General features: G+C 38.2%; 1 protein-coding gene and 1 long non-coding RNA gene across 2 annotated transcripts in view; both read right to left on the minus strand.

Moving 5' to 3' along the window:
* Positions 1 to 2,202: 2,202 nt before the first annotated feature.
* Positions 2,203 to 16,789, minus strand: part of APLF (aprataxin and PNKP like factor) — a 79,367-nt gene continuing 64,780 nt past the window's right edge. Inside the window, exons 9-11 of the mRNA XM_053459340.1 lie at positions 7,649 to 7,695; positions 6,698 to 6,736; positions 2,203 to 2,575 (exon numbers count right to left, since the gene is read on the minus strand). Coding sequence (XP_053315315.1) covers positions 2,376 to 2,575; positions 6,698 to 6,736; positions 7,649 to 7,695 — 286 coding nt within the window. The 3' untranslated portion in view covers positions 2,203 to 2,375. The remainder of the gene's footprint in view (positions 2,576 to 6,697; positions 6,737 to 7,648; positions 7,696 to 16,789) is intronic.
* On the minus strand, positions 2,907 to 3,296 carry LOC128483227 (uncharacterized). Its single transcript, XR_008351050.1, has 2 exons — positions 3,086 to 3,296; positions 2,907 to 3,040 (listed from the first exon to the last, which is right to left on the minus strand). It is a non-coding gene; the product is annotated as an uncharacterized LOC128483227 (long non-coding RNA).

A 16,789-nucleotide genomic window follows, 5' to 3' on the forward strand; every position in this document is an offset into this window, starting at 1 on the left:
AGTATGTATTGTTATCAATTCCACATAATATGCAATAATTTTCACTTTCCCCCCTATTCTAATAATGCTACGGGATGTGCAGCACTCTATAAATAATTGTAATGTAAAAGAAGTACTAAACATATTCTAAATAGGGTGAGTACCATTGAAAACCCTGTGGGCACTGATAATGGCAGGTGAAAGCCAGTCTTCTATTTAGCCAACATAAATCAAAGGCTCATTGTGAATATCTGTATCGCATAGCTGTATCATATATCTATATCGATATCTATCTATCTATCTATCTATCTATCTATCTATCTATCTATATAACACTTTGACAAACGTTTGACTGCCTTAAAACCTGGTGATGTCAATATTCAGATAATGTTATTACTTGCTATGGGCACTGTCTGTGGCTAAGAGAAAAGTGTAATGGAAAAGTGTGAGGTGGGTCGGGAGGTGACAGAAATTTGGGGTTAAGTTGAAAGTATAGACTACATTACAGTTTTCCTTTTGCAACTGTTACTTAGTATGAGTTATGTTAAATAGTTCATCAGATTGAAAAGAAACCAAGTCCAACCATTCCAAGTACCTACATCTGTTGATCTTGAAAACAGAAAAAAAAATGAAACTTTTATCCAAAATTGTTCCAAAGAGGAAGAGGTAAAACTTTTTTTATGGCTCATAATGAATTAGATGTTTTCCTGGATTTCCTAAATTAACTAAGGTAATTAACTAAGGTAAACTGTTATAACTGAAAGTCTGTCTTTGCTATAGGCCAGATTATGTTTTGTTATCTCGTCACATTACCCATTTGACTTTGATTGGTATCTTTATAGCTTTTGTAACTCCTCTGATCTTTTAGCCAGAAAAGCCTTGTAAGAACATACACATTCTAAAACATTTGCTTTTTATGTATTAATATATAAATTTACCTCTAAAAAAACATTTGGACTCTACGTTGACAGTATAAATATACACTACATAACTATATGGTTTGTAGGCTACTTACCGTATTTGCTCGATTATAAGACGACCCCGATTATAAGACGACCCCCCAAAATCAAAATATTAATTTAGGAAAAAAACAAAAAGCCTGAATATAAGACGATCCTATAGGAAAAAAAGTTTTACCAGTAAATATTAATTCATGTAAATATATTTTTTAAATTTCCTTTTATTTGCCAACCTGCCCCCCCCAGTTATGCCACTCTGCCCCCAGAAATGCTTTATACCCCCCCTATTTGCCACTCTGCCCCATGATATGCCTTATACCCCTATATGCCACTCTGGCATATAGGGGGTTAAAAGGCATATCATGGGGCTGAGTGGCATATAGGGGGTTAAAATGCATTTCTGGAGGTATATATGCATATCATGGGGCTGAGTGGCATATAGGGGGTTAAAATGCATTTCTGGAGGTCCAGAAATGCATTTTAACCCCCTATATGCCACTCAGCCCCATGATATGCCTTTTAACCCAGCATGTACTGGCTGCCTTGGCTTGATAGGAGTGTGATTGCTGCTAACAGCAATCACACTCCTATCAAGCCAAGGCAGCCAGTACATGCTGGAACCTGGGGATGATAGTAGTGGGATTACAGCCTCCCTATGCCATGCTACAACCCCCACCCCCCTTACACATCCATGCTATCACACACAAACACACATTCACAAACATTTAAATACTCATTCATTCCATTAATCACACATACTTCACACATTAATCACACATACTTACCCAAAAACCCTCCCCCACCCCCTTACCTGAACTGCAGATCTCTCACTCGAAGACTTCTGCAGGGGACCGGCTGTACCAGCAACTTCTCTGGCCCCGCCCCCAGAGGAGGGAGGGGGAGATAGAGTTCTGTGAGGAAGCTACAAGCTTCCTGTCCTCCTGCTTCTAACGGAAGAGACGCTGCTCGCGACCGGTAAGCAGCATGGCCCCAGCCATTTTTTTGGGGTCTGATTAGAAGACGACCCCGATTATAAGACGAGGGGTATTTTTCAGAGCATTTGCTCTGGAAAAAACCTCGTCTTATAATCGAGCAAATACGGTACTTGTTTTGCTGTTAATATTTAGACATTGTTCAAAACAAATTAAAAAAAAAATCCAAAAGCTTGAAATGTGACCAACTGTTTTTAAACAATATATTTTAAATGATCAAACATTTTTAAGGGATGAAATTCTCATATAAAATAAGTATTTTTATTAAAATATTATATAAAACTATAGTTTATTTTAAAAACATGCATTTCAGTGGTTACAAATATGTCAAACCCGAGACCAAATTCTATTTACCTGACATTACCAACATCCTGTTGCTGTATAGATGAAGTCATAACAATATTAAATTTTAAAATTTAAAGCACAGCAATGCATATCAGTCATACTAATGGTTTCCTTTAACAAATTTGTTAGCTTCTTTGAGCAGCGTCTTCACATCTTCACTGTCCCTATCCTCAGTATCTGGCATCCAGTCTGAATCTTCATCAGTGTTGTCAAAATCCTCCTCCTCATCATCATCTATGAAGCTATCATCCAGATCATATTCATTGGGCTCTCCATTGTCATCATCCAAAACACCCTTTCCTAAAAAAAAAAAAAAGAAGACAGCTAAGATGGAGTTTCTATTTTTTTTTGTAAGACAGCAACACCACAACTTTTAAGTAACATTGCAGACCTGTTCCTAAGTAAAATTTATTTTGCAGGTACTTAAATGTAATTTGCTGCATGCAAACTAGCATGGTGCTGAAAACCACATTTAGAGAGACGTACTATATATACTGACTGCATTGGCCTAAGACATATAGATAGAGAAGGGTTTTCCCTGCCATCCTTGGTGGCACACAAGTGAGAGTCTGCTCCTCCTTACCTGTAACAGGGCAGAACTTAAAGAGATATAGAAGAAAACTCCTCCCTGTTTACCGGCATGGAGTACCTCTGCTCATCATTACACCTTTAGTTGCTGCATTGGAAAGTGCTTGACCTCCCAATTTCACTCAGGAACCGCTTCAGGCATCATTTGCTCAAGCTTGCAAGAGCTTGTTATGAGACCTCCGGCAGCCATATTGGTGTGACCTCTTCTGCTTGCCAGCAGACTCCCTGTTGTTGAAGCCTTACGCCCTATGTGACGGTAATGGTGTCCATAAGTCGCAACTGTGCATGCTCACATCATTCCTATCTTTTAAAACTGTAGACCCCTTTTGCTCTTAATTGCACTTTATGATTCCTGAGGTTGCCGTATGTGCTTTTCTTGCTGGCTGCAAGTGAGTATTCCCTTGTGGCATAAATGCTATATATTTTGTAGGTTGCTGGATCCCTGCCAGAATGCAGAAAGTCTTAATTGCAGTCCTTTTTTATTATTGCTAATCAGGAGTATGTTGATTAGTCCCCTAAAGAGAAAAATGCTATCAAACTGGTTGGAGACTTATGTAACGCATCCCTACAATCTATCTGGATGTATTGATAACACAGCTAGAAAAGCTTCTAACTTACCACTAGGGACAAACATTGGCTGCAGCAGAAATGTGGTGGCACCAGGAAAAACTACTTTCTTAGTTCATAAGTCACTATAGAGGTCAAGTTGTTAAGAACACCAGTAAAAAGCCGTTCGGGGCAGACCTTAAAGAGACTGGTGAAGAAGCCACCATTTTTTTCCCCAAAGCCAGGCCAGTCTGATGCCAAATCAGTGTGTGTCTGTGAGACTTGGTGAATTTTTTCAAAGCTGTTTGAAACCACCAGAGGACCTCTGTGTACAAAGAATTATTTCAAAGGGATATTTTCTAGAGTTACATTCAACCAGACCTTGACATGAAAGTTCTTTTAAACACCATAGCAGATTTACAAGCCAAAAAGGCCCTTGTCCCGGTACCTGAGGCATATCAAGGTTCTGGGGTTTAGTCCCAGTTTTCCTGGTAACAAAAAATACATGTAGCGTTCGTCTGATTGTGGATCTACGCTTCCTCAACAAGTTCCTTTGGAAAATTCAATTCAACATGGAATCCATCCAGTCAACCTAAGGTGTTCTGAATCCAGCAGATTATATGGCAACTAGCTCAACAATCTGCACATCCATACGCAGCCTTGCCACCAAGAACTGCTATCCCTCACTCCTCAGGTGTCATCCGTCTCCAATTTCAGGCTCTCAACTCTGGGATATCCTCAGCTCCTTGTGTTTTCACAAAACTTCATGCGGTAGTTGCAGCCCACTTCAGAAAACGAGGTATCTGTGTTATTCCTTTCCTGGAAGACCGGCTCGTAAAAGCCACTTCTACTACTTAATAGGCCAAGCGACTACCAAGCGCTCCATTTCTTGATGGCTCTTGCCACATATTAAGTCCACCTGTATGGAAGCTAAGTCAGAACCCCCTTGGGTCTCAGTCACTCCTAGTACAGCCGGCTCTATGTCTTATGCCGAATGGTCTTTAGCAACTCCTCACCAGATCTGTAAAGTGACCATTTGGGGAAGCATGCACACACTCACTAGAAATTACCATACCCATGACATGGCAGCTGAAGATACAGCCTTTGGAAGGAAGGTTCTGATGGCAGCCTGTGCCTGACTTTTTTCCCCTCCCATCTTTTTCTTTGGTATATTTTGCTTGAGTGCCACCAGGGATGACAGGGAAAGCTTGAGTTCTTACTGCAAGCTCCTTTTTCCTTGTAGGTCCTTGGCGGCACATACCAAAGCCCTCCCATTCAATTAAATCAATATTTTTGCATTACATCCTCAGGTCTCCTGTTGTCTTTAGAATAACATGGAGTGCTAACAGGGAAGAGTTTTCTTCTATATCTACCCTACTATAGGAAAGGAGTCTCTGAGTTGTGTGCCACCAAGGATCTACAGGGAAAAGCAGCTCACGGTTAGAACTTAAGTTATCATTTAAGCTATCGTTTCTCCTTTGTGAGTCCATTTTATATCACTCTACAAGTACAAAATGCGGGTTTAACAATGCAATATAAGCTGTAGTAAACATTCCCATAACACTATAAAAAATGTCATGGCTTGGAAAAGGTTAACTAAAATCAAGCGGTAGTGTTTTGAGAACCTGAGATGAGTCAATATGCAGCTCTGCATGACTTAAATTACCGTTTTATTTAAATACATGAATGAGGATTTCTGCTTTAATAACCAAGATTAGAGGCAAATATTGGCTCTAGAGAGGCTAAGCTATTCTAGTATTGTAAGGCAACGATAATGCTTTATAATCATGTGTACTGCACACCTTATTATATGACTTCCAGAAATCTTGAACCACTTTTTTCACACAAAATGGAAAATTCATTTCAGAAAATTCACAAATTGGTTACTACTATTAACACTTCCAGACAAAAACATAGAAAAATACTCTTTGCGCCGATCCCACACAAGTTGTAATAGTATCTTAAATGTCTTTGTGCTACCTTGTTTGTGACCAACTTCTGTTATTAGTGTTATCCTGCCATATACTTAAATGTCCTCTACGCCACATCCATAGTGGGAGTCTCTCGCTCTCAGCTTCTTTAACAAAGGTTTATTCTACACTAAACAGTTTTACCATATGTTGGTTCAACCATGATTCCACTTTTCTGTGTTTGATTTATCACACAAATGAGACCTTTCTTTTGAAATCATATAAAAACACGCATTATAAATGTGTTGGCATGTAAAAAATCTATAATTAAATACATATTTTTTTCTTTAATTTCACTTAGGATTTCTTCTACACACTAGGTGCCACTGCTGAACAATGACCCAGTTTATGTTCTGTAAAAAACACTATATATATATATATATTTATTTTTCATGTTCTACACAGTCACATGCATTCCTTACATTGTATTTTTTATACTACTGGATTAAGGCGTTTGGGGGGTAGTGATCTGTTTTGCTTTATTGCTAATTTCTTACTTGTGCTGGTAGGGTGCTAGGATGTTGGGACATAAACATGTTTTGCACTGTTCTTAGTGCAATATGGATAGATAGGGATCCACATAGCCATGCACTGCTGATCGCAGTGTGTAATCAACCAGCAGGGGGAGCAATCAGATTCTAGCAGAGTCTGAACAGAGTCTGGTCTCTCCTTCCAAGGTCATGATATTAATGCAAGACTTCCCTCAATCCATACCACAAGCAAGGAGGACTTCTATAGATCAACTCTGGGTGCTCATAGTGCTACTTCCAACAACCTCTATTAGGAAAAGTAGCCCCTCTGTTCGTGTGTTTTTCTTTTTTACTTCTATTATTCAGACAAAGGAAATCTGCTTTGTTGCCATTATTATTTACCCTTTTTTCAGTTAAGGAGGTCTCTATTCACTGAGGAGGGAGTTTGCAGAGGAGTTCAAAGTTCAACTCACCAACATAACTACAAGGGCGAACTCCATGTTGGATTTTCCTGCAGGAAGGGCAAAGCTGGGACTGAATTATGCATAGCTAAATCAGTTTTACATTTTCGGGGTCAACCCAGCCCTTCTTAAATTAGAAGCTGAGAGTGACTAATTCATGCTACAGGGATGTAAATCCAACCTGGTTTCAACCCTCTAAAAGTATTCTGAGTCACAAATAATTGATATATAAGTGAGCTAGGCATATTAGATTGGAACAATGTATAACAAGAAGCACAATATACATGCATAGGTATTAATACTGACAGGTATATAAGTCAATCTGATAGACATCCAACACATTTTTACATTTTAATAATCTTGGACATATAATTAGGAATGAGCTACCTTTCTTTGCAGGCCTTCTTCGCAGACGCCTGCCTCCTCCTTCTGTGGGGGAAAAAAATATATATATATTTTAAACAAAACCAAGCCATTTAATATTAAATATCAAGTAAGCTCCAAAAAGCCATGACGTGTAATCATTCTTGAACTGCAAGTATCCAAGAAACCCTCTGCATCAACTAAAAGGACTCAGTGTTAACGCTTGAAAGACTCTGTAGGCCATGCCAAGGAAAATGTAAAATTATTTCACAGAGTTGTTAGGCTTGAGGGGGATTTCCCATTAATTCGGGTATGCTGAATTTCTGCAGCGTTTAGTTCCTTAAACCATTCCCACCAGGGACAGTGGAGACTCATTTCTGAGTTTTTGGCACATAGACTGTTAGAATATCTGAAGCTTTAAATAGCTTTACGTTCTTAGTTGGGTGTTCTGTACCCCAGAATAAAAATTATTAGTCAACCAAATATGCAACCATGTGTGATCTCTGTATTACTGGTCCGTACAAGTTCATAAACATAAACATATACTATGAAAACCATAATTCAAGCTACAAAAAACGTGATATATTGACTACAGCAACTAACGCTACGTACCAGTGCTTTCTAACATATTTTGAGAAAAGCATACACAAGGCTTATGTCATTTTGTAATATTGGACTGACTGGAGGACTGCCTATAGATATCTAATTTTACTTTAGATAATAGACCTTTTTAGATATCAGGATTACTTTTTAGTAAGTGACCTTATCATTAACAGAGAAACGTCCATAAGTGCAGGTATGTTTGCATTGATAAATGCATGGAAAAAGTAAATGTTGATGCAAGATTAAACAGAAAGTCTTAGAATAAGAAGGGTATTGCTTCTCTTAAGGGAAACAGACACATCTACATTCTAATTCCTACATTCAAAAGTATGAGTAAAACTCTGGATTTTAGACTTGTATTAAACATGGTACCTGGTGGCTTTGTGTGTTTATATTCTAATTTATGCTGTGGGTTCTTCCTGTAAAAAGAAACACAATAATAGATAAATTAGGTAATGGTTAATTATTTAGAACAGTTTTAAACACAATATGTTCTTCATATAGATTCCTGATTTGCAGACATTGTAGAAATACATTGCCCAAAAATCACATGAATCTAATGTATTTATATTTTCTTTTCAAACGGCTGTAATGAACATTTTTTTCAGATATTTTTCAAACATTTCACAAATAACATCTCACATGCCACAAAAATCTTGCATGGTCTCAAGTAAATAGAGTCAGTACAGTACATTACTGAGAACCTCCAATGTAGTTATGTATTAAATCTTAAAACACATTTACAAATTGTTTAATAAAAAGAAAAAAAAATCAAGTAATTAACACCTTAAGATCCGGGCTGTTTTTTTCTTTTTGTACCCTTTGTGCCCGAGACTGTTGTAACATTTTTGCTTTGCTCCTGTTTAGCTGTAAATTTTCTTTTCTATCATTTAGTGTACCCACACAAGTTCTGTTTTTTTTCAGAACAAGAAGGGCTTTCTTTAGATAAAACTGTTGATATTTAATTTGCCATAAAAGAAAAAAATAAAATATGGAATATTGAATGTTTTATTTATTTTTAACTTTCTCATCTAGAAAAGCTAATGAAAAAAACCCTGCTTAATAGATTCTACTATTTGTCCAGTTCAGAAATACCCAATATGTTTTTTTTTTGCAAGTTATAGGGCAAAAAGTACAAGTAGGGTTTAACTATTTCAGAATCATTTTTATTAATCGTGTCCCCATGTCCTCATTGGGACATCTTTGAAGTTGGGCAATTCAATTTACCTCCATCAAAACATCCATTTTTGAAAACTAGAAACACAAGGCCTTTGTCAAACATTATGTTAGTGATTTATTTTGTGGTTTCTTTCCCACACAAACTGTGCTTCAGATATGAATTTACAGCCCTTGGTATATATCACTGACAAACACCCAAATATTTGTTTAACAACATCTCCTGAATACAGCGATACCACCCATGCATGGGTTTTTCGGGTTGTTTGGGAGTAAAAGGAGGTGCACATTTTTTTTCTTTTTATTGTGATATCTCATCAGCCTGTGCCCATGTCCCATTCGGGACATTTTTAACCCAGCCAATTTTTTTTTAAACTAGAGACTCTATAGGTATTTTAAAAGCTAGTATTTTTGTATATTATATATATATATATATATATATACATATATATATATATATATACATATATATATATATATATATACATATATATATATATATATATACATATATATATATATATACATATATATATATATATATATATATATATATATATAATTTACATTTTGTAGAAACTGGATGGTTGGAAACTTGGAATTTCTTTTTTTAAATATCTTTGGGCCTCAGCAAAGAATACAGCAGCTAATGTAGTAATATATATATATATATATTAATTCAAAAATGATATAGCTGTTCAAAACATGTTAATACATGAAATTAGTATACAAGTGTTCAGTCGTAGTGCAGATAACAATATCCTTCTGACTTAATATATTGTTACAGCAAAATAAATAAGGATTAAGACATTGAACACTCTTCAGTAAATCCCTTCAATAAATAATTAGAGATTCTGAGTAGGATGATTAATACCATTCATTTATAATTACAAAAAAAAAATATTCAGTGTTACATTCACAACTGTTAGTAAGATTATCATTTTCTGTTTCCCTCTGACTTATTAGGAAGGACGTTGTTTACAAGTGTTTACATTTCATAGCGCCTAGACACAGTGCTATTATTGTACCCTCATTTTATTGTTTCATTTCTAATGGCTTTGTTTGACTTTTAATGTTTTCTGCTGGATGGCAAAGCTTGGTCATATTTCGGAGTCCAATATATAAGCAGCTTTCATGATAAGGCAGCTATTACAAGGCAATACATCTCCAGCATCTTAGAAAAAACAGCACATACACTTTTCTACACATGCAGAAAAAAAGACAAAAGAAGCACCAGACACCACTGTGTAAGGCCAAATGTGGTTAAAACCAACAATAGTAACGTAAAGTGCTATATTAATGATCCTGGATGTGATTTCTCTAATCCCCAAACACTTACTGTGACATTTATGAGATGATGTTCCTATGAAAGATACCATTCACAGCATTTATCATTTATAGTAGGGCAAAAAGTTCTCTTACAACAGTTGCTAAAGCAAATGTCAACAAACATATAATTTGTCAAGTTACAGAGAGCTACTAACGACATAAAACTGTAAAAGCCCAGCCAAGATGTTAAAAGTCAAATTAGAAACTAAAATGTTGGAAGCATAAAAGAGATTCTCACAAAAAAACTATTAAGCCTTTTCAACTTGCTGGAATAGGCATTTGGCTATCCTAAATTGCATGACAGAGCCAGTCAGTGGCAGAAAAACACTCCGATTTCATGGTCACTAGAGTGTTTGCGACGCAAGGGTCAAACATATCTTCTGTATGGAAAATAGCTAGTGGTGAGGAAAGTGTGCAAATGCATATGAGGGTATTCTGCATAATTGAATTTAAAGGGATATATATTATTAAGTGTAATTATATATTACATACACAGTGTATATATTGTATAACCTTAACCCCTTAAGGACAATGGGCAGTTCCTAAACCCATTGAAAACAATGCAATTTAAGCCCGTACATGTACAGGCTTTGTCATTAAGGGGTTAATGTATAGAAAAGCCCACAAAAGTAGTTTACAGTTCTGTTGGTCTCAGAGATCAACATGTCTTAAAGGTTATAAAGCAAGACACCTTGTGCACCAACCCTTCAAGTCAACAGAAGCTCCCATACCAGATGTCAAATGATGAAGAAAACCTCTGCAAAACAAGAACCCTGTAACCGTTTACTTGGCTTGCCTGATGTTATTCCCTGTCAAATGGATCACAAAGTACTAGACTATAAATTTTGAGCAATTGGGCACTCACCATTAGACCTCTTGATGGACTATTTTATTATAAAAAATATGTATAGTAATGCATTGGTAAACCATATACATGCCATAATGTGCTTTTACCCTGTATTTTTTTGCATTGGATGGCTTTCTACTGACTGAAAACTGTGGAAAGGCATTTCTTTATGAGCGTGGGTACATTTCTTTAGTTAAAGGGGCAGCAAGGCCTAAATATTTTTGAAGGCATTGTTGAGGCAATGTTTTACTTAAAAATATTGCTTGTTTATGGATCTTGCCAGCTGCCATTGTGCCAGTCTGACAGAATGATGTAAAGTAATAATGCTTTTAAAAATAGACAGGTTAACAGTTTTTTTTATCTTTTAACAAAATTCCAAGTGTGTTAACAGGGGATAAATCTGAATCCGGGACTCCTCCTTTATGTTGAAGATAGATCGCAATGACTTTGGCTGTTTGCTTCAGGTCTTGATCATGCTGCAGAATATATTTGGGGACAATCAGATGCCCTGATGTTATTGCATGGTGTATAAGTATCTGCCTGGGGCATTGAAGAGACTACTAATTCTGCCCAAATGTCCAACTCAATTTACAGCAATGCAGCCCAAAACTTGAAAGGAACCTCCACCATACTTTACTGTTGCCTGTAAAGACTCATTCTTGTACTGCTCTCCAGACCCTTATCAAACAAACTGCTTTCTGCTACAGTGAAATATTTCATCAGTCCAGAGCCACCCTGCTATCATCTTCACCCCAGTTCAGGTGTTTCCCTGTATAGTTGAGTCACTTGACCTTGTTTCCAAAAACAGAGGTATGGCTTTTTGGCCAGAAGTTTTCCATGAAGACCACTTCTGACCAGACTTTTCCAGACAGTAGATGGGTCTACCAGGGTCCCACAGTTTTCTACCAATGCTGTGTTCATGGCACTGCTGGGCATCTTCCAAATGCGAAGGAAATGAAGTATGATGTATCTTGCTTATGTTTCCTTGGTCAACCAACTATGTCTATGGTCCACAACATTGCCCGTTTCTTTGTGGTTCTTCTTGGACATAACATCAGGAAACCTGTCTGCCTTCTACACAGCTGTTTCTGTATCTTCAAATGCAGCTAATTAAAGTGAGTGTTTTTATTACACATGAGGAAAACTACACATATGGAAATGTATCAGAATAAGGTTTCTTTAACTTACATGAAATTTAAGTAAACAGGATTTCATTTCAAACGGATTTTCTACTGAAGAAAAACTGCTGAATTGTTGAATTGTTCTGCTTTCCTCTGTAAAGTTAATTTTCCCAAGAGTGGGAAGAAATTGTCTAAAGCTAACAGCAGAAGGCAGAGAGTGAGAGAGAACTGAAAGTACCGTATATTCCGGCGTATAAGACGACTTTTTAACCCCACAAAATCTTCTTAAAAGTGGGGGGTCGTCTTATACGCCGGGTACTTACCAAGCCGGAGGTTCCCACGAAGCCACCAATCTCTCTAATCACTACGCGCCGGCTATTGAGGCCGAGCGCAGGGATGCCGTCATGTCCCGGCGCCCGGCTTTAATTGCCGGCGCGTAGTGATGAGGGAGCAGGGAAGCCGAGGTCTGAAGTGCCAGACCTCGGGCTTCCCGAGGTCTGGCACTTCAGACCTCGGCTTCCCTGCTCTCTAATCACTAGGCGCCGGCTATTGATGCCGAGCGCAGGGATGCCGTCATGTCCCGGCGCCCGGCATCAATTGCCGGCGCGTAGTGATGAGGGAGCAGGGAAGCCCGAGGTCTGGCACTTCAGACCTCGGCTTCCCTGCTCTCTAATCACTAGGCGCCGGCTATTGATGCCGAGCGCAGGGATGATGTCATGTCCTGGCGCCTAGTGATTAGAGAGCAGGGAAGCCGAGGTCTGAAGTGCCAGACCTCGGGCTCCCACAACTGGATGGAAGAAAGAAGACAGAAGATAAGGTAAGAGATAGGGAGAAAGGGGGGAGAAATATATATATATATATATATATATATATATATATATATATATATATACACACACACACACACACACACACACACACACTGGTGTGTATATATATATATACTGGTGTGTGTGTGTGTGTATACATATATATACACACTGGTGTGTGTATATATATATATATATATATATACATACGTGTGTGTGTGTGTGTGTGTGTGTGTGTATATATATATATATATATATATATATACACATATACATATACACATATACATATACATGTGTGTGTAAAGGCAGGGGTGTGTGGTGAGGGCAGTGTATAAATGTGTATGTATGGACAGGCATATGTGTAGATATATATATAGATATATATATATTGTGTGTGTGTGTGTGTGTGTGTGTGTAAGGGCAGTGCATGTATGTATATGTCAGCAAATCAACCAGCAAATCACCGGTAAGGTACATCGATTGCCGTGATTGGCTGGTTGTTGTACGCTGGGTAGAGGGGTAGTCTTATACGGCGAGTATAGTCCAAACTCTATATTTGGACTGTAAAAGTTGGGGGTCGTCTTATACGCCCAGTCGTCTTATACGCCGGAATATACGGTATGTAACAATGACAAACTTCAAAGATCCACACTCCTGCAGCACTATTGTTACATGCATTGTATAACGAACGCATTCTACAGTCTCCACAAGCAAGGTTCTGTATATTTGGGAGACAACTGGTATTAAATTTAGACATCTGATGTAAGTTACTTTTTCAAATATTTTAAAGCTACTGAAAATAATTGTACATCATGAAAAAGTATTTATAGTCCTTCTGTTTTTAAGATGTGATCATAACCCTTTCCTAGAGAGAAGGGATTATGTGGCACAAAACTGTACAGCATTGTATAAACCTATATTTTAGACTAAAATACACTTCTACTTGGGTGGCTCAATTTTCAAACTTTAATTCTTATGAAGCTAGCCACACAACCATGGCCCTTCTACCAACTGCTAAAAGCTTGCCAGCATGCAGGAACACTTGCTTGATCCCTGCAATCATTTAATCAACTAGATTAATTTATTTTTTTAGTAAGAAACAGCAGATGCTTCCTCAGCCAGAGCGTTTATAAGGGTTACTGGATCTTTAACCTAGGTATGTGTTTCTTTGATACAATTTGGGTATTTAAGTTCTATAGCACGTGTATCTACCCTGCAATATTTTGTATATATACACTTATATGGCTGAAGGAGGAACTTTGTTGCCCAGAATCTTTTGTGGACCAGACTGACCGTTTGTGGAAGATGTTGATCTGACAAGATTTAATAGTGGAAGAACCAATTATACATACGTCAAGTTTTTTTATACAGGTAATAGCACGTGTGCATGCCTGATGTCACATTGGACCAAGACTAAAACCTACATGTATTTTGTTAAAATTTTATCTAAATTATAATCAATGCTTGCAGATACCCCTACGAACAAGGATAACGGTGATGAATAAAAAAAGAAGTGGTTATGTTTGTCTATAGCAGAGAAAGTCACGCTATTGCAGAAACTGCACAGCAGTGTGTTATTTGTCTTACAGAGGAGTATGGTGTTGGTATGACCACTGTATACGACCGGAAGAAGCATAAACTGTTGAGGTCTTATCCCGTGATGAACAGAAGTTAACAGAAAAAAAGAATAAACACCGCATAGCTTAAAATGAAGACCTTAATCAAGTAATGATATAACGGGTCTGTCAGCGTCGCAGTGAACACATACCACTTAATGGTATGCTGGTCATGAAACAAGCAAAGACCTATCACGATAAACTGAAAACTGAAGGAAACTGAATATTTAACAGGCTGGTTACAGACATTTACGCTAAGACAGGGCATAACATTTTTAAAGGTTCGTGGTGATAAAGCATCTGCTGAGCACGAAGCAGCAAATACATTTATTGATGAGCTCACCAAGGTCATCGCTGATGAAAATCGGATGCCAGAACAAGTCTATAATGCTGATGAAACATCACTGTTTTGCCCCAGAAAGACACTGACAACAGCTGATGAGACAGCCCCTATAGGAATTAAGGATGCCAAGGACAGAGTGACTGTGCTGGCATGGGTTAATGCAACAGGTACAGATAGGTCTAAACTGCGATAGGTCTAAAGCTTACGACCTTGTTGCTTTAAAGGAGTGAATTTCTTGCCAGCCCATTTTTATGCTAACAAAAAGGCATGAGTCACCAGGGACAAACATTTTGTACCATCAGTGTGTGCTCATTGCTGGGAAGCTGGACTGGATGATGACTACAAAATTTTGTTATTCGTGGACAACTGTTCTGCTCACCCTGAAATTCTAACAAAAAATAATGTTTATGCTATGTACTTTCCCCCCCAAATGTGACTTCATTAATTCAGCCATGTGATCCTTAGATCAATGAAGAGTAAATATAAAAACACTTTCTTAAACAGCATGCTTGCAGCAGTAAAGAGAGGTGTGGGTGTGGAAGGCTTTCAAAAGGAGTTTAAGCATGAGTGATGCCGTATATGCTGTTGCCAATAGTTGCCATGTCTGGCACAACCTATGGCCTGCAACCATGTTCATTAATGATCACGATGAATAAAGTGGTGATTTTGAAGGATTTTCATATGGAGAGTGAAACAAGCCTTCAGTTCATTAATTGACTGATGGTAAAAAAGCCGAAGTTCTGAATCGAATTGATTATGATACCCGTACCTGTAGCGACAACGAAGATGATGCTGTTAACACTGCAGAAAAAGTGCCTATAGACGGCATGGTGAAAAATGTGTGACGGGCTTATTGAAGGTCTACAGCAGTGTGCATTCATAATAGAACAAGAAATAATGTCCACATTGAAATCAAAGAGAATTTTGAGACAAAAACATTGTTAATGAGGCAGATGACACTGGAGATAGCATTAAAAAAAGGGATTCCAGCAGAATGTCTCCTCATCTCAACAGGATCTACTTCCAGGTCCCTCAACTGCTTCTGATCCTCATCTAAAATGGAATGTTTTATACAAACACAGCACCGTAGACGGAAACTGAAAGCCTGACATTGTTTGTTCTTGCTGTTTAACAGCAGATTCAGTATGTATTCTGCTGATGCTGCTGTGCTAATTTGTTTAGTTTGTACACACATATACATATATATATATATCACTATCCGCTTACAGTGTTTCTGTGGACTGTTGCGGTAGTCCCATGATGAGTCTGCCTGAGTGCAACGTGATAAAGTTTTCTGCTCATTACTGCTGAGATGGATTTTTTGGCATTTTAAGTGCCTGTATAAGTGGCGCTGTATTACAGATTCTTGCTGTCTGGACTTACACTATATGGACAAAAGTATTGGGACACCTAAACCATTACACCAACAGGGACCTTTATGACATTGAACTCTAAATATATATACATTAATGTGTAGTTGGTTCCCCTATTTGCAGCTATAACAGTTTCCACTCTTTTGGGAGTGTTACTGTGGTAGAGCATCAGGCACTGATGTTGGACAAGAAGGTCCAGCTTGCAATCTCTGTTCCAGTTCCTCCCAAAGGTGTTCGATGGGGTTGAGGTCAGGGCTCTGTGTGGGCCAGTCAAGTTATTCCACAGCAAACTCACCCAACCATGTATTTATGGATCTTGCTTTGTGCACTGGGGCACAGTCATGCATGAATAGAAAAGGGCCTTCCCCAAACTGTTCCCACAAAGTTTGGAGCATAACAGTGTCCAAAATGTCTTGGAATGCTGAAGCATTATGATTTGTTTTCACTGGAAGTAAGGGCCCAACCCCTGAAAAACAGCCCCATACCAATATCACTCCTCCACCAAACTTTACAGTTGGCACATTGCAGTCAGGCAATTAACATTCTCCTGGCATCTGCCAAACCCAGACCTGCCCATCAGACTTCCAGAGAAGCATGATTTGTCACCCCATAGAACATTGTTCCACTGCTCCATGGTCCAGTGGCGGCATGCTTTAAACTACTCGATCCAACACTTGGCATTCTAATTGGTGATGTGAGGCTTGCATGCCATATAAACCCATTCCATGAAGCTCCTGTCCCACAGTTTTTGTGCTAGCATTAATGCCAGTGGAAGTTTGGAACTCTTCCGTTATGGAATCAGCAGAGTGTTGGTGACTTTTACATACCATGCGCCTCAGCACTCGGTGACCCCGCTCTGTGACTTTACGTAGTCTTCCGCTTCGTGAGTTGCTGCT

The sequence above is a fragment of the Spea bombifrons genome, chromosome 3, assembly GCF_027358695.1.
Source record: "Spea bombifrons isolate aSpeBom1 chromosome 3, aSpeBom1.2.pri, whole genome shotgun sequence".
In the NCBI taxonomy this organism is placed as follows: domain Eukaryota; kingdom Metazoa; phylum Chordata; class Amphibia; order Anura; family Pelobatidae; genus Spea; species Spea bombifrons.